We start from the raw sequence: 19,337 nt of genomic DNA, 5'->3' as shown, positions 1-19,337 counted from the left end.
ATGGAAAACTAGTTATTACATCCGGTCCATCTTATAAAGATAGCTGTTCTCCAAATTTGAATCTTGGTAAACTGTTTATGGATCGGTTTGTATTTTGGGATTTATCCCCAGAGTTTGGCAGGTGATCCAGGCATGCTCTGTTTCCAAGGTGATGTTCAGCTGTCAGCTCATCACACGGAGACAGAATAAGAGAGGTAGAGAGAGAGAAGCAGAGAGACAATAAGAGAGAGCAGAGAGAGGTAGAGACAGAGAGTGGTAAAGAGAGGGATCCAGAGAGAGACAGAGAGCTTAATTGCTGTACAACCTCAGAATTGTGTAATCTGTTTTTTTTTAACGTGCTTTCACTTTTTATCGGGCGCTGTAATTATCCCGGAAGCATTCAATATGGCCGCTTCTGATTTAGACGGTCCTGCAGCAGTAGGAGGGATAAACACTCCCAGTGGAGCGGGGGGGGAGTCAGTAAAGCTCAGATCCGCCACCATAAACTCTGGTTTGATGTGCAGATCCAAGGCCTGATTTAACCTTCTCTTTTCATGGTTGTGCACAGGCCTATTCCCAGACAATGTGCATGTAAACAGGCCACTGAAGGCTGTGAACCCACGCTGTCTCCCCGTCACCCTCCTGCCTCCCGCCTCTCAAAGACCTGTGTTCAGGGGGATCAGGGATTAAGGGTTTCGGAGGCGCGGCGTCAGGTGTTGTCTAAAAACAGACTTGTTGTTTCAACCGTTACAGCTTTAACCTCAGGGAGGGCTCTGCTCTCTGGGTTCTACAGCAACACACTGGATAATGGGATTACTGAGATCCACCTCCACCTGCAGGGGCCGCAGCTGCTGCCAACCCACTCCCCCCTGCCCTCCTCTGGAGCGTCCTCTTCACCTCATCCCCCTCCTCCTCTCTGACTCATCACATCCCCCTCACCTCATCACCTCCTCCTTCACAACTCATCACCTCCTCCTCCACAACTCATCGCCTCCTCCTCAACTCATCAGCTCCTCCTCCCCAACTCATCACCTCCTCCTCCACAACTCATCACCTCCTCCTCCACAACTCATCACCTCCTCCTCCCCAACTCATCACCTCCTCCACAACTCATCACCTCCTCCTTCACAACTCATCGCCTCCTCCTCAACTCATCAGCTCCTCCTCCCCAACTCATCACCTCCTCCTCCACAACTCATCACCTCCTCCTCAACTCATCATCTCCTCCTCCCCAACTCATCACCTCCTCCTCCACAACTCATCACCTCCTCCTCCCCAACTCATCACCTCCTCCTCCCCAACTCATCACCTCCTCCTCCCCAACTCATCACCTCCTCCTCCCCAACTCATCACCTTTTCCTCCACAACTCATCGCCTCCTCCTCCACAACTCATCGCCTCCTCCTCAACTCATCACCTCCTCCTCCCCAACTCATCACCTCCTACTTCCCAACTCATCACCTCCTCCTCCAGGAGTCCTGACGGGGGGGGGAAGGAGCCCAGACGGGGGGGAGATTCTTGGATTTAGCTTTTTTGGTAAAACAAAATCAATGCGCAATTTAGCACAAATCCTGTCGTCATTGTGCTAAACCAGCCAATAGCGCGCCAGGGGGAAAAGCCAGCTTATTTATTGGCTCCAGTAACAGCTCATCGGAAACAGAAAGAAATGTATTGCTCTCCAGCACATGCTGCAGAGTGAATTCAAATTGCCGGCAGAACGGGCTGGGGGTACCAAGTCTAATACCGTAGCCTATCTCAACTATAACCGCATTTCATTTTAATCGCATCGTTTGCTGCATAGCCAACGTTATCTATGCTGACTTAGGGTACGGGATGTTCAATATCAATAACGTTGTGTTCATAAGGGCTAACATTATCTTTTCTGAGTCAACAATAATTTTGGGCAGGTGTTTTCGAGCACAGTATATCATACTAAACTTTGGTAAAACGGTTGCCGACCGTCTTCTCTGTGCCAAATATCCCGCTGCTTCGGGTTTTCTTTGATAGGTGCGTTGAGAGGAGGAGCGGGCGAATCAGCTGTTTATAGTTGTACCCGCGCTGGCATGAATGCGCGCTTGTCTCTATGTGTGCGTGTTCGTGTGCGTATGCGTGTGTGAACGAGAATGTCAGGGAGAAAGAGTGCTATGAGGGGATGAATGAACGGAACGATATTTATATTTAAAAATCGCAAAATAAAGAAAAAATAAGTAGAATCAATTTGTGGCACTCGGTGTTGATTCTGTGGCGCTGCGCAACACATTGGTCTAGGTGTGGGAAACACTGCGGGTCAGCTCTGGTTCAGGGTCTGCTCTTGTTCAGCTCTGGTTCAGCTTTGGTTCAGGGTCTGCTCTTGTTCAGCTCTGGTTCAGCTCTGGTTCAGCTTTGGTTCAGGGTCAGCTCTGGTTCAGCTCTGGTTCAGTGTCAGCTCTGGTTCAGCTCTGGTTCAGGGTCAGCTCTGGTTCAGCTCTGGTTCAGGGTCTGCTCTATTTCAGCTCTGGTTCAGCTCTGGTTCAGGGTCAGCTCTGGTTCAGCTCTGGTTCAGGGTCAGCTCTGGTTCAGCTCTGGTTCAGGGTCAGCTCTGGTTCAGCTCTGGTTCAGGGTCAGTTCTGGTTCAGCTCTGGTTCAGTGTCAGCTCTGGTTCAGCTCTGGTTCAGGGTCAGCTCTGGTTCAGCTCTGGTTTAGGGTCAGCTCTGGTTCAGGGTCAGCTCTGGCTCAGCTCTGGTTCAGGGTCAGCTCTGGTTCAGCTCTGGTTCAGCTCTGGTTCAGGGTCAGCTCTGGTTAAGCTCTGGTTCAGGGTCAGCTCTGGTTCAGCTCTGGTTCAGCTCTGGTTAAGGTGATTTTGTAGTTTGGCTACAGCGTCAACCCCCCTAGACCCGCTAGACCTACTAGACCCTGTACCCTCCCTAGACCCGGCCTAGACCCCCTAGACCCACTAGAGCCCTAGACCCACTGGATCCACTAGAACCCCTAGACCCTCTACACCCCCTAGACCCCCAGCCCTCCTAGAGCCCCAGCCCCCCTAGAGCCCCAGCCCCCCTAGAGCCCCAGCCCCCCTAGAGCCCCAGCCCCCCTAGAGCCCCAGCCCCCCTAGAGCCCCAGCCCCCCTAGAGCCCCAGCCCTCCTAGAGCCCCAGCCCATCAGCAGGGTAATGTTGGAGGCTAAACGGTACCCTTCCTCCCTGCTTTAGAACCCCCTCCTATGCTTTAGAACCCCCCCCCCCCCCCCCCATTCACCCTCTGACTGATCTATTGAGGACAAAGTACTTATAGCGTTTGCTCAGACAACAGGCTGGACTTATTTCCAATCCTAACAGGAACAATAACAACATCCATCATAACAATACAGCAGCCTGCAGAGATTCAGCTGCTCAGAACCAACCAAATGGATCCGGTTAGCGTTAAATAGAAATCAGTCGCTAACATCAGCACGACTGGTTCATTAGACCTCGTTTTGTCAAACTATTTATGATTATAAATATACAGGTATTTCTATACTAATGAACAAGGTATATTATAAACGGATAAACAAGGTCTATACTAATGAACATGGTATGTACTAATAAACAAGGTATACACATATAAACAAGGTATACACTAATGAACAAGGTATAAACTAATGAACAAGGTGTGTCCCTGCTAATGAAGGTATCGGTAAAAATATTGATCCACATGATGTGTCTGTGAGCAGCTAAAGGTAAAGTTATTGATCAACATGATGTGTGTGTGAGCAGCTAAAGGTAAAGTTATTGATCAACAGGATGTGTGTGTGAGCAGCTAAAGGTGAAGTTATTGATCAACATGATGTGTGTGTGAGCAGAGATCTCGGGCAACTCGGAGGACATCCCTCTGGTGCGCTGGAAGCAGCAGTGGCTGGAGAACGGGACGCTACTGTTCCACATCCACCACCAGGACGGCAGCGGCCAGCCGGCCGGCCTCTCCCCCACCGCCGACACGGCCCGCGACTCAGCCGACGAGGAGCTCCGCATCCTGCACATCTCTGTCATGGTGAGGCCTTCACCCACTCCTCTGTCATGGTGAGGCCTTCACCCACTCATCTGTCATGGTGAGGCCTTCACCCAATCATCTGTCATGGTGAGGCCTTCATCCACTCATCTGTCATGGTGAGGCATTCACCCACTCATCTGTCATGGTGAGGCATTCACCCACTCATCTGTCATGGTGAGGCCTTCACCCACTCATCTGTCATGGTGAGGCATTCACCCACTCATCTGTCATGGTGAGGCCTTCACCCACTCCTCTGTCATGGTGAGGCATTCACCCACTCATCTGTCATGGTGAGGCCTTCACCCACTCCTCTGTCATGGTGAGGCATTCACCCACTCATCTGTCATGGTGAGGCATTCACCCACTCATCTTCTCTGCGTTCTTCTCATGATGTGTTTGATGTCCACCACTGATACTGATCACCCCCCGGGGTTTGATGTCCACCATAGATCACTGATACTGAACCGTGTTCATATTGACATTACAATGTCTATTTATTCTGTTTATTCTATGAAATGTAGAATATTGAAAAACCCATCCTCGTTTAGTGAAGCCTCCACTTAAGCCTAACCCCACCTAGGAGATACAGTCAGAACCTAAAGCCTAACCCCTCTAGGAGATACAGTCAGAACCTAAAGCCTAACCCCTCTAGGAGATACAGTCAGAACCTAAAGCCTAACCCCTCTAGGAGATACATTCAGAACCTAAAGCCTAACCCCTCTAGGAGATACTGTCAGAACCTAAAGCTGACCCCCTAGGAGATACAGTCAGAACCTAAAGTTGAACCCCTTTAGGAGATACAATCAGAACCTGAAGCCTAACCCTAGGAGATGCAGTCAGATCCTAAAGCCTAACCACTCTAGGAGATACAGTCAGAACCTAAATCCTAACCCCTCTAGGAGATACAGTCAGAATAAAAGCTCCACCGATCCACAGCTCATGAAGGTTTCAGGAAGAGAAACGGAGGCAAGGACCTTCTGGATCTCAGCAATCTGACGCTAGACGGACCGCTGGCCAAACCAGGAGGTGGACCTACAGAGACATGATGATGAAGAGGTGGACCTACAGATACATGTTGATGAAGAGGTGGAGACATGTTGTAGAGAGGGAGAGACATGTTGATGAGGAGGTAGAGACATGTTGATGAGGTGGTAGAGACATGATAAGGAGGTAGAGACATGATGAGGAGGTAGACATGTTGATGAGGAGGGGGACCTACAGATGCATGATGATGAGGAGGTAGAGACATGATAAGGTGGTAGAGACATGATAAGGAGGTAGAGACATGATGAGGAGGTAGACATGTTGATGAGGAGGGGGACCTACAGATGCATGATGATGAGGAGGTAGAGACATGTTGATGAGGTGGTAGAGACATGATAAGGAGGTAGAGACATGATAAGGAGGTAGAGACATGATGAGGAGGTAGACATGTTGATGAGGAGGGGGACCTACAGATGCATGATGATGAGGTGGTAGAGACATGATAAGGTGGTAGAGACATGATAAGGAGGTAGAGACATGATGAGGAGGTAGAGACATGTTGATGATGGCTATAAGCTAGTGCTCCAGTGATCCAGCTTGTGTAAGTTAAGGCTCCAGTGTGTATAAGTTAAGGCTCCAGTGGTCCAGTGTGTATAAGTTAAGGCTATAAGGCTAAGTTAAGGACTATGTGCTTGGTTATTTATATGTTTGAAAGGATTCATGTCCTCTCATTCTTCCACTTCCCATCTCAGATAACTTTCATGAATCTTCAGCAGAAAAAGTGACTGGAGAGTAGTGAACAGAAAGCAAAGTGAAAGCACCAGAACAACAGCAGACGTTGAGCCTGAGTCTCCCCGTGGGGCGGAGGCTGGAGGGGGAGATGGGCCTCCACCCCTCCACCCACCTCCAGCCCTGCTCTCCACAGCGGCTAAATCCTTTTTGTCAAAACATGAACTCTGCTGTGAATTATGCGTTTCTCTCTTTATTTCTGTAGCGTGGGGCAGCAGAGCACAGGGCTCTGAGGCAGAGAGAATGTGACGACCGTGCTCAACACCTCGCTAGAGCCACTGGCTTAATAGTTGAGTCATATAGGTACTGGTTTAATAACAGAGAGGTACTGGTTTAATAACAGAGAGGTACTGGTTTAATAACAGAGAGGTACTGGTTTAATAACAGAGAGGTACTGGTTTAATAACAGTCACAGAGAGGTACTGGTTTAATAACAGAGAGGTACTGGTTTAATAACAGAGAGGTACTGGTTTAATAACAGTCACAGAGAGGTAGTGGTTTAATAACAGAGAGGTACTGGTTTAATAACAGATAGGTACTGGTTTAATAACAGAGAGGTACTGGTTTAATAACGGAGTCACAGAGAGGTACTGGTTTATGAAACAGTCATAGATTGGTTCTGGTTAGTACCGGTTGGTACTGGTTAGTACTAGTTAGTACTGGTTGATACTGGTTGTAATGGTTAGAGCTGGTTGGTACTGGTCAGTAATGGTTGGTACTGGTTGGTAATGGTTAGAGATGGTGGGTACTGGTCAGTACTGGTTGGTACTGGTGCATTATGTCCACACACAGAAAGATGAAGGAAGAGGAACCTTGAGCAAACTTTCTCGCTTTAATTTCTAACACGAGGAGATTGAAGAGAATATCAACTCCGTCCCACAACTAAGGGTTAGGGGTAGGTTCTTACAGGGTTAGGCTTAGGTTAAATGAAACACACACACGCACGCACACACGCAAACACATTAAACCCACGCACGCACACACATTAAACCCACGCACGCACGCACACAGTGTTCGCTTACAATATTCTCACATTTGGAAAACAGGAGAAAATCGAGTCCTTTTTCTAAACCCAATTACATTTATCAAACAGTTTCATCAAACAGTTTCACAAAGAACACACCACTGAAATGATTATTTGGCCTCAGCAATACTCACAATGAAAGTTATTAAATCCAGCTCAACATTCCTGTCATCATCCAAACAGTCTTGCTCTGTTCCCTGAGTCTCAGCAAACTCTCCACATTGAAAGAAATCCCTAATCTGACCTCTGAATGAGACCATCGGTCAACAATAACAGTCATTGTGTTATTGTGACTTAGTACGATCGCGGGCTGTGAGGCTGGAGGTATTGAGCCGTGATAAAGGAAGCTAAGCGCTGACCACCCTCTCCTTCTACTGGATGTGTGGAGTCAGACTGCTGTCAGATAAATAGAACTAGTTCAAAGTGAAATCACGTTTAATATTAAGTATCTGTATCTCCAGCTCACAATGTCCTTAACCAAGGAAACATCAAAGGAATCGGGCTTATCTTTTCAGTTCTTTTAACGCAAAATAAATGTTCTGCTGTGGATAAATTATGAGCGGTGGATAAATGATGAGCCAAGATGTTTACTTATTCATTCAAGATGAAAAAATTAATGTGTGAAATATATTAAAGCTTCCCAACTCAAAGAGCTTCTGTGCTAATAAATCATGGTTTCATGCTAGGGTGGATTTTATAAAAAACAAATTACATTAAATGCTGTGAGTTTGTGTCATTAATAACCATCTCCTCTCCCTCCCATGAGGCCTCATGTAGGAAGGATCACACTGGTTCAAAGTCAACACAAAATGCCGGGTCAGAAACCTTCACCTGGTTAACGTGACAACTAACTGGCTTGGAGAACAGATTGGATCAAATCTTGGAAATGGGAAAAAGAGGGATTCCGAACTAAGATCAGATCATGCAGTCCAATTTTACATTCTATTTGGATCAAACCTGCCTTTTGGGTTTTTCAAAACTTTGAACTCGGTTGGGGATTTATTTGGTCCAAAAACCAGGATTATCATTATCCATCGGAAGGGTGGTTTCAGTTGGTTATCCGTAAATTTAGTATTTGGATCACAGTGATCCAATCCAATGTTCCTTTAGAAACTGGCATAAAAGTAAGATGGATCAGGTGATCCTGGACAGCAAAACATGGGATTTCCAAAATATGATCAATTTGATCCAGATTAAAAGAAATTAAAGACTGGGCCCAGGTTATTTTAGGGAACCATCACCTGGTTATCCTGGTGAACAATCACCTGGTTTACCTAGTGAACCCGGTTATCCTAGTGAACCTGGTTATCCTAGTGAACCATCACCTGGTTATCCTAGTAAACCTGGTTATCCAAGTGAACCTGGTTATCCTAGTGAACCTGGTTTACATGTTGTGTGTTACATGTTGTGTGTTACATGTTGTGTGTTACATGCTGTGTGTTACATGTTGTGTGTTACATGCTGTGTGTTATATGTTAAATGTGTTACACGTTGTGTGTTACATGTTGTGTGTTACATGCTGTGTGTTACATGTTGTGTGTTAAATGTGTTACATGTTGTGTGTTACATGTTATGTGCTACATGCTGTGGGTTACATGTTGTGTGTTAAATGTGTTACATGTTGTGTGTTACATTCTGTATGTTATATGCTGTGTGTTTTATGTTAAATGTATGTTACATGCTGTATGTAACATGTTGTGTGTTACATGATAAGTGTTACATGTTTTGTGTAACATGTTGTGTTTAACATGCTGTATGTTACATGTTGTGTTACATGATGTGTGTTACATATTTTGTGTTACATGCTGTGTGTTGTGTGTTAAATGTTAGATGTTGTGTGTGACATGTTGTGTGTTACATGTTGTGTGTTACATGTTGTGTGTTACATGCTGTGTGTTACATGTTGTGTGTTACATGCTGTGTGTTGCATGCTATGTGTATCATTTTGTGTGTTACATGCTGTGTGTTATATGTTGTGTGTTACATGCTGTGTGTTACATGCTGTGTGTTACATGTTGTCTGTTACATGCTATGTGTATAATTTTGTGTGTTACATGCTGTGTGTTATATGTTGTGTGTTATATGCTGTGTGTTACATGTTGTCTGTTACATGCTATGTGTATCATTTTTTGTGTTACATGCTGTGTGTTATATGTTGTGTGTTACATGCTGTGTGTTACATGTTGTCTTTATTCATGTGAACAGGACCTACAAAGACCCAGTGACAGATATTGTCTTTCTGTGGAGGAACATGATCCAGCATATCTCAGCGTCCTGCTCCAGCACTAACTGGATTGTGCTGCTGGAGAGCTGGCCCACTTTGATGTGTGCTTTACTTTTATTGGCTCTATAAGAGGAGACAGTCCTCCTACTCCTGGCTTTGAGTCTAAGTGATGCTGAGCATTAAGGGCTGTTGGACAGAGCTCTCTGTGGCTGAGTGCTAATGGAAGCTGATGTGCTTTGATTACATTGAGCCAGATCGGATTAAAAACCATTCTGGAATAACATCTGACATCTAACTCTTGTTTAAGCACAGGACATGGAAACCATGACAACCCTTAACTTCAGGCTGCTCTTCAGGGTGAAGGGCCTGACCAGTTGGTAACCATGACAACTCTTAACATCAGGCTGCTGTTTAGTGTGAAGGGCGTGACCAGTTGGTAACCATGACAACCCTTAACATCAGGCTCCCCCCCCCAGGGTGGGATGATCGCCCTGCTTCTGTCCATCCTGTGTCTGGTGCTCATCCTGTACACGCGGCGCCGCTGGTGTAAGGGCCGGCGCGTGCCGCAGCCCCAGAAGAGCGCCAGCGCCGAGGCGGCCAACGAGATCCACTACATCCCCTCGGTGCTGATGGGGGGCCAGGCCCGCGAGAGCCTCAGGAACTCCCGGGGCCAGGGGCCCAACTCAAGTGGGACCCTCAGCATCAGGGAGACCCCCATCCTGGACGGGTAGGGGGGTGAGGGGGAGAAAGAGGAGGAGAGGAGAGAGGAGGAGGAGAGAGGAGGGGTAGAGGGTACAGAGGAGGGGTGGAGGGTACAGAGGAGGGGTAGAGGGTACAGAGGAGGGTACAGAGGAGGGGTAGAGGGTACAGAGGAGGGGTAGAGGGTACAGAGGAGGGGTAGAGGGTACAGAGGAGGGGTAGAGGGTACAGAGGAGGGGTAGAGGATACAGAGGAGGGGTAGAGGGTACAGAGGAGGGGTAGAGGATATAGAGGAGGGGTAGAGGGTACAGAGGAGGGGGAGAGGGTACAGAGGAGGGGTAGAGGGTAGAGAGGAGGGGTAGAGGGTACAGAGGAGGGGTAGAGGGTACAGAGGAGGGGTAGAGGGTACAGAGGAGGGGTAGAGGGTAGAGAGGAGGGGTAGAAGGTAGAGAGGTGGGGTAGAGGGTACAGAGGAGGGGTGGAGCCGTAGAGGGTAGAGAGGTGGGGTAGAGGGTAGAGAGGAGGGGTAGAGGGTAGAGAGGAGGGGTAGAGGGTCTAGAGGTGGGGTAGAGGGTACAGAGGAGGGGTAGAGGGTAGAGAGGAGGGGTAGAGGGTCTAGAGGTGGGGTAGAGGGTACAGAGGAGGGGTAGAGGGTCTAGAGGTGGGGTAGAGGGTACAGAGGAGGGGTAGAGGGTCTAGAGGTGGGGTAGAGGGTACAGAGGAGGGGTAGAGGGTAGTGGGGCGGTTTATTGCTCTCATCTTAGCAGCATGTAGAGCTCCAGGTCACAGACCTGTTGTTGCAAGTTTGAGTACGACATCACTCACCTGTGCCTGTTATTGCAGGTGAGAGTATGACATCACAGACCTGTTGTTGCAGGTATGAGTATGACATCACAGATCTGCGCCACCACCTTCAGAGGGAGTGTATGAACGGCGGAGAGGACTTCGCCAGTCAGGTGACCCGGACGCTGGACTCACTCCAGGGCTGCAACGACAAGAAGAACATCGACCTCACTCCTGGTAGGACGACGCCTCACTCCTCATAACTCACTCCTCACATCTCATTCCTCACAACTCATTCATCACTCCGTACACCTCAATCCTCCCTCCTCACTGCTCACACCTCCCTCCTCACTCCTCACTGCTCCCTCCTCACACCTCACTCCTCACTCCTCACTCCTTCCTCCTCACTCCTCACTTCTCCCTCCTCACTCCTCACACCTCACTCCTCACTCCCCACATCTCCCTCCTCACATCTCCCTCCTCACTCCTCACACCTCACTCCTCACTCCTCCCTCCTCACTCCTCACACCTCACTCCTCACTGCTCCCTCCTCACACCTCACTCCTCACTCCTCACACCTCACTCCTCACTCCTCATACCTCACTCCTCACACCTCACACCTCACTCCTCCCTCCTCACTCCTCACACCTCACTCCTCATACCTCACTCCTCACATCTCCCTCCTCATACCTCACTCCTCACTCCTCACTCCTCCCTCCTCACTCCTCACACCTCACTCCTCATACCTCACTCCTCACATCTCCCTCCTTGAAGGACTACACCTCACAAATGGAGACCCAGATTAGTCTGTGGATGAAGGCTTGATACTGGTTCCAGAGCGTTGTGCAGAGAGCTGATTGGTTCCTCCAGGATCCTAACAACACGCAGAGTGATAAGTGGAGCAGTGTTGTGCATTATGCATGAAGCTCTGTTAATGCACGAGACCAATAGGAAAGGAGGGCAGCATATATCTAATATTAATATCATAAAGATACCCTACAGCTCCTGACCACCTACTGGGTGGAAACATCATTCTACCTCCATCAACTAATGACTATAGAATAGTCTGATTTGTGCTAAACCATTAGCCTGCCTAACGCCAGACCTCATCTCAATCTACATTGAGATGAGGTCTGGGAACCACACATTCATTTTCTCGTATTTGAGCCGTGGTTTACGATTGCCCGGAGTACCTCATAGCCAATCAAAGCCTGTTGGTAGCAGGGCAAAGACTTCCTTCTTGGTAATGAAATGAGTTTAACGCCAAAAGTTACTATTTTTTCAAAATAAATTGCGTTCTAAACTACTTAGAATACTAGGCTGCATCGAAAGGTAACGCGTCTGCTGCCATTTTGGATCCGTAAACTACAAGTTTCGGTGTGCGCATAGACGGCATCATCGTCTTGCCGTCCCTCCCCGTTCTGTGATTGGTTCCCTATCTCAGGCAAAAATCCAAGCTGCCTAGCAGTGCGAAATGAATTTGCGCGCAAGGCAGCATGGGTATACCCAGGCTACTAAACCATGGATTAGCGAACATAATAATAATAACTCATTAGAAGGAAGTTGAATACATATTCGCAGGTTTATCAGGAATGAATCATACATAACTCGACTACTGTTGTAACAATTAGCACCTAGTAACTATTGGTATGTATTGTCCTAATTCAATGGTAACTGCTATTATTACAGTCCGAATGTTATGTTAACTTACATTAACAGTTGTAATGGAATAATGTTTTTCACACAACAGTGAGAGGAAAAGAGGAACATGTTAACGCTTATAACAAGCTTCATAACAATACTTCAGTCCACTGCTAGCAGTGGACTGAAGTATTGACAATGTTAGTTTCATAAGCCTTAATGTGTGATGTGTTTGTTTGTCAGTGAGTGACAACACGAAGCTGGCTCTGATGAACAAGTACAAGGACAACATCATCGCTACAAGCCCGATCGACAACAACCACCAACACAACAGCCTGCTGACGCACAACACGTCCACCAGCCAGCGCAAACGCCTGTCCAGCAACACGCGCAGTGAGTCTCCACACCTTAGAGACTTTAACCCCTGAACACCGCTACACCCTCAACACCTTAGAGACAATACACCCTGAACACCGCTACACCCTTAACACCTTAGAGACTTTAACCCCTGAACACCGCTACACCCTCAACACCTTAGAGACAATACACCCTGAACACCGCTACACCCTCAACACGTTAGAGACACTACACCCTGAACACCGCTACACCCTCAACACCTTAGAGACAATACACCCTGAACACCGCTACACCCTCAACACCTTAGAGTCAATACAACCTGAACACCGCTACACCCTCAACACCTTAGAGACAATACACCCTGAACACCGCTACACCCTCAACACGTTAGAGACAATACACCCTGAACACCGCTACACCCTCAACACGTTAGAGACAATACACCCTGAACACCGCTACACCCTCAACACCTTAGAGACTTTAACCCCTTAACAGCGCTACACCCTCAACACCTTAGAGACACTACACCCTGAACACCGCTACACCCTTAACACCTTAGAGACAATACACCCTGAACACCGCTACATCCTTAACACCTTAGAGACAATACACCCTGAACACCGCTACATCCTTAACAGCGCTACACCCTTAACACCACTACACCCTCAACACCGCTACACCCTTAACAGCGCTACACCCTTAACACCACTACACCCTCAACACCGCTACACCCTTAGCACTGCTACACCCTTAACACCACTACACCCTCAACACCGCTACACCCTCAACACCGCTACACCCTTAGCACTGCTACACCCTTAACACCACTACAGCTGGAACACTACTACAGCTGTCTGGTGTGTGTGGAGCGCTGTCTGGGCGGCATCCAAGTTCAATTTGAGATTTTCAGACTCTTATGTAGTATACTTTATCTGCCCCTTTTTCCTCCTCCTCCTACTCCTCCTCCTCCCCTCTCTCCTCCTCCTCCTCCTCCTCCTCCTCCTCCTCCTCCTCCTCCTCCTCCTCCTCTTCCTGGCTCCCCTCTCTTCTCCTCCTCCTCCTCCTCCTCCTCCTCCTCCTCCTCCTCCCCTCTCTCCTCCTCCTCCTCCTCCTCCTCCTCCTCCTCCTCCTCCTCCTCCTCGTCCTCCTCCTCCTCCTCCTCCTCCTCCTCCTCCTCCTCCTCCTCCTCCTCCTCGTCCTCTTCCTCCTCCTCCTCCTCCTCCTCCTCCTCCTCCTCTCCTCCCCTCTGTCTTCCTCCTTCTCCTCTTGGATCTCCTCTGTCCTCCTCCTCTTCCTCCTCGTCCTCTTCCTCCTCCTCCTTCTCCTCCTCCTGGTTGGTCAAGCTTGTGTTTTTGGCCCTTAGTCGGGGATGAGGTGTGGTCGTTTTAATTAAGACTAAGACTAAGTTATGATAATGAAGTTAACGAGGCATCCTGAAGTCACGTCAGGACAATCTGAGAAGGCATTTCTTCATCAATCCAAAGTTCATATATATATTTATTTATAGATTTATATTGCAACAAACTTTATATTATCAGCACGTTAACCGGAAGCTCCTTCTTAATGGAGTGATGGTGAACACCCATGGACATTATTACCCTAGAGAGAAACTACTTGTCTTTGATAATGAACAGTATATCTAGGCCATCTAGTCAGCTATTTAGACATTCCCATGTTGTAGAAAAAATAGTTTAAAGTCCTGTGTTTCTGTCACTGTTACCACGGTAACAGTTGTAAGGTGTAAATCCCAAGTTTCTCTCAATGTTTGTTTAGAAAATCAGTAGAACCCAGCCCTCAGTAGAACCCAGTAGAACCCAGACTTACTCATTAGAATAACTATTATTATTAGAAGTAGTAGAATTGTTAGAAGCAGTCAAGCCTTAGAATTGATAAATGATTAGAATAAATATCATTACAACGATCATTAGAATCAAGAGAATCAGTAGAAGCAGTGAATAGCTTAAATTAATAAATCATAATGGATACGCACGGAACACATTTTCTTTAATTACCTCGTTAAGATTTTCACGGTTGAATGACGAAGTTGAAACATCAAGATCATTGTGTGTGTGTGTGTGTGTGTGTGTGTGTGTGTGTGTGTGTGTGTGTGTGTGTGTGTGTGTGTGTGTGTGTGTGTGTGTGTGTGTGTGTGTGTGTGTGCCAGCGGGCTCCACCTTCCTGACCCCTGACGGGGACTCTGGGACGGAGGCGGACAGCGACCCCCAGCTCACCTTCTACACCGACCCGCACCGCAGCCGGCGGCGCAGCCGCGGCCTCAGGAACGGGTCGGCCACCAGCGGCTGGGGCTCCGGGGGTAGGCCCCGCTCACCAGTACTGCACCAGTACTGTCCCAGTATACACACCACTAACCAGTACCGCTCAGAAGTACCGCTCACCAGTATATACAACACTCACCAGTACTATCACTAGTACCGCTAACCAGTATCGCTCACCAGTACCGCTCAGAAGTACCGCTCACCAGTATACACAACACTCACCAGTACCACTCACCAGTATACACAACACTCACCAGTACCGCTCACCAGTACCGCTCACCAGTACCGCTCACCAGTATACACACTCCTCACCAGTATGCACACCACTCACCAGTACCGCTCTACAGTAACGCTCACCAGTACTGTCACCAGTAACGCTCACCAGTACACCACACCGCTCACCAGTAACGCCCACTATATTAACCCTACATTTTGATATGAAGAGGAAGAGGAAGGTGTCTTCTCCTCTCTGATTGGTGTGTTTCGTGTCATGTGACCGGTCCCCTCTCTCTGATTGGCTGTCCAGCCGGTTCCCCTCGTAGCCCGATCAACAAGACGACCCTGACCCTGATCAGCGTGGTGAGCTGCCTGCTGGGGCTGGTCTACGCCTCCCACCTCTCCTGCACTCTGGCCGTCCGCATCATCCTCCACGTCCCGGAGCACCTCATCGCCGACGGTGAAGACTCTAAGCTCCTAGCCCCTAGCTCCTAGCTTCTAGCTACTAGCTCCTAGCCCCTAGCTCCTAGCTACTAGACCCTAGCCCCTAGCTCCTAGCCCCTAGTCCTGACCCCAGGTTGTCATGTTATCTGGTCTGGAGCTCTCACAGATCTGCTATCTGCTATCTGGTCTGGAGATCTCAGAGATCTGCTATCTGGTCTGGAGATCTCAGAGATCTGCTATCTGGTCTGGAGATCTCAGAGATCTGCTATCTGCTGTCTGGTCTGGAGATCTCAGTGATCTGCTATCTGCCATCTGGTCTGGAGATCTCAGTGATCTGCTATCTGCTATCTGCTATCTACTATCTGGTCTGGAGATCTCAGTGATCTGCTATCTGCTATCTACTATCTGGTCTGGAGATCTCAGAGGTCATCTATCTGCTATCTGGTCTGGAGATCTCAGTGATCTGCTATCTGCTATCTGATCTGGAGATCTCAGAGTTCCTCTATCTGCTATCTGGTCTGGAGATCTCAATGATCTGCTATCTGCTATCTGGTCTGGAGATCTCAGTGATCTGCTATCTGCTATCTGGTCTGGAGATCTCAGTGATCTGCTATCTGATATCTGGTCTGGAGATCTCAGTGATCTGCTATCTGCTATCTGCTATCTGTTATCTGGTCTGGAGGTCTCAGAGGTAATCTATCTGCTATCTGGCCTGGAGGTCTCAGCATTAGCATTCCAGAGACCTAGCCATGAAAGATGGTCATTTGGATGTTGAATTGCTAAAACTGGAATTGATTTAAAATGTTTCCACGTCGTCTGAAATCCCATCACACTTGATTTGATGTCACGGAGAATCTGATGAAAATCTGTCGTCTGCTGGGGCGAAACAAATCAGTTTATAGACCAGCCGCTGTTTGGGCATGAAGAGGAGAATAAACCCTCTAACCCCTCTACACCACCCCTACCGCCACCCCTCCACCCTACCTCCACCCTCCCTCCATCCCCTGGGTTATGTGACTGCAGGCCTCTGGCCTCTGTTTGTCTAAATGGACAAAATGAAAAGCAGATCTAACGATGAATTTAGTGATTTGATCTTTAATAAATGGGCTTCAGGTTTTAATAATTTATTTTAACACATAAGTTAACGCACATTAAATGTTGATCCTCATTAAACAGCTCTCTCTCTGTGACCTCTGACCTCTAGGCTCCAGGTTCATCCTGCTGCAGGGGAACCAGTTCGACGCGTCTGATTGGCTGAACCCGGCACAGGTGTTACTGTTCCACCAGCAGAACGCCAGCGGGCCCTGGGTCAACGAGCTTTGTGGCCGCCGCCTGCTGGACCCCTGCGAGCACCAGTGTGACCCCGACACAGGTCAGTGACCCCCACACAGGTCAGTAGCCCCCACACAGGTCAGTGGCCCCCACACAGGTCAGTGACCCCCACACAGGTCAGTGGCCCCCACACAGGTCAGTGGCCCCCACACAGGTCAGTGACCCCCACACAGGTCAGTGACCCACACACAGGTCAGTGACCCACACACAGGTCAGTGACCCCCACACAGGTCAGTGACCCCCACACAGGTCAGTGACAGCTAATGTCTCCAGTTTTTGCAGCTACTGCCTCCAGATGTTACAGCCACTGTCTCTAGACGTTAACCTAGATATAGCTATTGTCTCCAGATGTTACGCCTGATTTCCAACGGGGGCGTACGCGCCGCGGAACGGCTGCGAGCTCTGCCCTGCGTCAATCCCCACCGGGCGCGTAACGGCAGCGTAGCGCTGCCTTGCGAGCCAGCCGTATTGACGCGAGATCACAAGATCACGCGATAATCCTAAACCTAATGTACTCACCTTCAACTCCCAAAACTACTGCAATTAAATGCCAGGCTTTGTCCTTTCTGACAACCTCCATAAAGAGGATGATTTATTTCATAAATTATTTTATGTTGCTCCACTTCGACAATCAATCTCTCGTCGTCCATGTTGCCGACCCTCTGAGACCCTTTGATTGATTGACTGCTGACCTGGTGCCACCGGTCATGACGTAATGTTGATGTGAAGTTGTGATAGGCTACATGAGCTGAGTATTGTGTTTTATTTTGAAAATTGACCGGATGCTCTATGGCTATTACTTTTTCACTTCCTGCCCGGCTCGCTCGCTCTGTTGAAATTGACGCGGTTCAGCAACGGCTCGTGTCAAAAATGGAAGTGCTACGGAATGGTAGCGCTGCGGCACGGCGAGCCGCTCCTGGGACGCTGCTGAGACGTTGCGCAGCGTGCCCGGTGGGGATGGTTTCATTGATTAGAGTGGCAGCGATCAGCAGTGGTCACCGCCGCGCAGCCGTTCCGCGGCGCTTACGTCCCCGGTGGATATCAGGCGTTACAGCTACTGTCTTCAGCTGTTACAGCTATTGTCTCAAAATGTTAATCTAGATACAGTTACTGTCTCAAGATGTTACAGCTACTGTCTCCAGATTTAACAGCTACTGTCTCAAGATGTTACAGCTTCTGTCTCCAGATTTAACAGCTACTGTCTCCAGATGTTACAGCTTCTGTCTCCAGATGTTACAGCTACTGTCTTCAGATGTTTGTTTACCTGGTTCCAGATATATTTGATAGATACCTAGCTACAGATAGACATTAGACTGCTCTTCATTTCTATTCTGAGGTTCAGGAGTTTGTGAGGAAAAGATTATTCAGGTCCTTAAAGGAGCTGAGGGGATTCATAGTTAAAGTAAAGAAATCTTTTTTTCCAATCAGGGCCGACTAGCTGTGCCGGTATATGCTGAGTGACTCAGAAGGTCCCAGAATAAACCCGTCTCCTCAGGCTGCCGCCTGCCGCCTCTATTTTGAACAATTCTTCTGGGTAAAGTTGTTGGTGAACTTTTCAAAGATCACCAACCTGGATTGTGGCTTTCACAATAAAAGTCAGAGGCAACACAGAGAAGCACCGTGCAGGTCTCACCCTGATCGGGTATTCTGGTATCTCTGTGGTGGGACTGAATTGTGTGTGTGTGTGCGTGCGTGCGTGCGTGCGTGCGTGCGTGCGTGCGTGCGTGCGTGCGTGCGTGCGTGCGTGCGTGCGTGCGTGCGTGCGTGCGTGCGTGCGTGCGTGCGTGCGTGCGTGCGTGCGTGCGTGCGTGCGTGCGTGCGTGCGTGCGTGCGTGCGTGCGTGCGTGCGTGCGTGTGTGTGTGTGGCGGGGTAACGTGGTCTTAACTCCCCGTTTGGACCGACCGCGCTCCAGGACACACGCGGAGTAATCGACCGCTCATATGGGAAGGTGGTCTGCTGCGCTGATGCTGAACTCTAGAGTCTGGAGAAGATGAATAAGTAATGAGCTTGACTCATATCTTCAGGAATACTAATCAGCTTTAATCACCTCCATCGGGGGCGGGGCTCCCAATCAGCCCGCTGGGGGGGCTGATTGGGCTGCATGGTGGAGGATCGCTGCTTTCAACCCGTCCTTAGCCTTAAGGCTGAGGTCAGTGGGGATGGAGGTCAGCCTTAAGTCGGTGGGGATGGAGGTCAGCCTTAAGTCGGTGGGGATGGAGGTCAGCCTTAAGTCGGTGGGGATGGAGGTCAGCCTTAAGTCGGCGGGGATGGAGGTCAGCCTTAAGAATAGTTAGTAGGAGAACGTGTTCTAAACCAGGTTCTGTTCCAGGAGAACGTGTTCTTAACCAGGTTCTGTTCCAGGAAAACGTGTTCTAAACCAGGTTCTGCTGTGCTCCAACAGAACGTGTTCTAAACCCGGTTCTGTTCTACGAGAACGTGTACTAAACCAGGATGTGTTGTGTTCCAGGAGACTGTTTGTGTCTGGACGGCTACATGAAGGACCCGGTCCACAAACACCTCTGCATCCGCAACGAGTGGGGGCCTAACCAGGGGTAAGGGAACCATTAGGGGCCCAACCAGGGGTA

General features: G+C 48.8%; 1 protein-coding gene across 1 annotated transcript in view; it reads left to right on the top strand.

Annotated features, from left to right (window-relative positions):
• Positions 1-19,337, top strand: part of astn1 (astrotactin 1) — a 69,941-nt gene that overhangs the window by 12,414 nt on the left and 38,190 nt on the right. The window contains exons 2-9 of the mRNA XM_056597530.1: positions 3,795-3,982; positions 9,480-9,730; positions 10,580-10,722; positions 12,370-12,519; positions 14,648-14,797; positions 15,286-15,435; positions 16,624-16,791; positions 19,220-19,304. Coding sequence (XP_056453505.1) covers positions 3,795-3,982; positions 9,480-9,730; positions 10,580-10,722; positions 12,370-12,519; positions 14,648-14,797; positions 15,286-15,435; positions 16,624-16,791; positions 19,220-19,304 — 1,285 coding nt within the window. The remainder of the gene's footprint in view (positions 1-3,794; positions 3,983-9,479; positions 9,731-10,579; positions 10,723-12,369; positions 12,520-14,647; positions 14,798-15,285; positions 15,436-16,623; positions 16,792-19,219; positions 19,305-19,337) is intronic.

Source organism: Gadus chalcogrammus, chromosome 8, assembly GCF_026213295.1.
Source record: "Gadus chalcogrammus isolate NIFS_2021 chromosome 8, NIFS_Gcha_1.0, whole genome shotgun sequence".
NCBI classification, from domain to species: Eukaryota; Metazoa; Chordata; class Actinopteri; order Gadiformes; family Gadidae; genus Gadus; species Gadus chalcogrammus.
The sequence above is the reverse complement of the archived record's forward strand: the minus strand, read 5'-3'. Positions and strand labels throughout refer to the sequence as shown.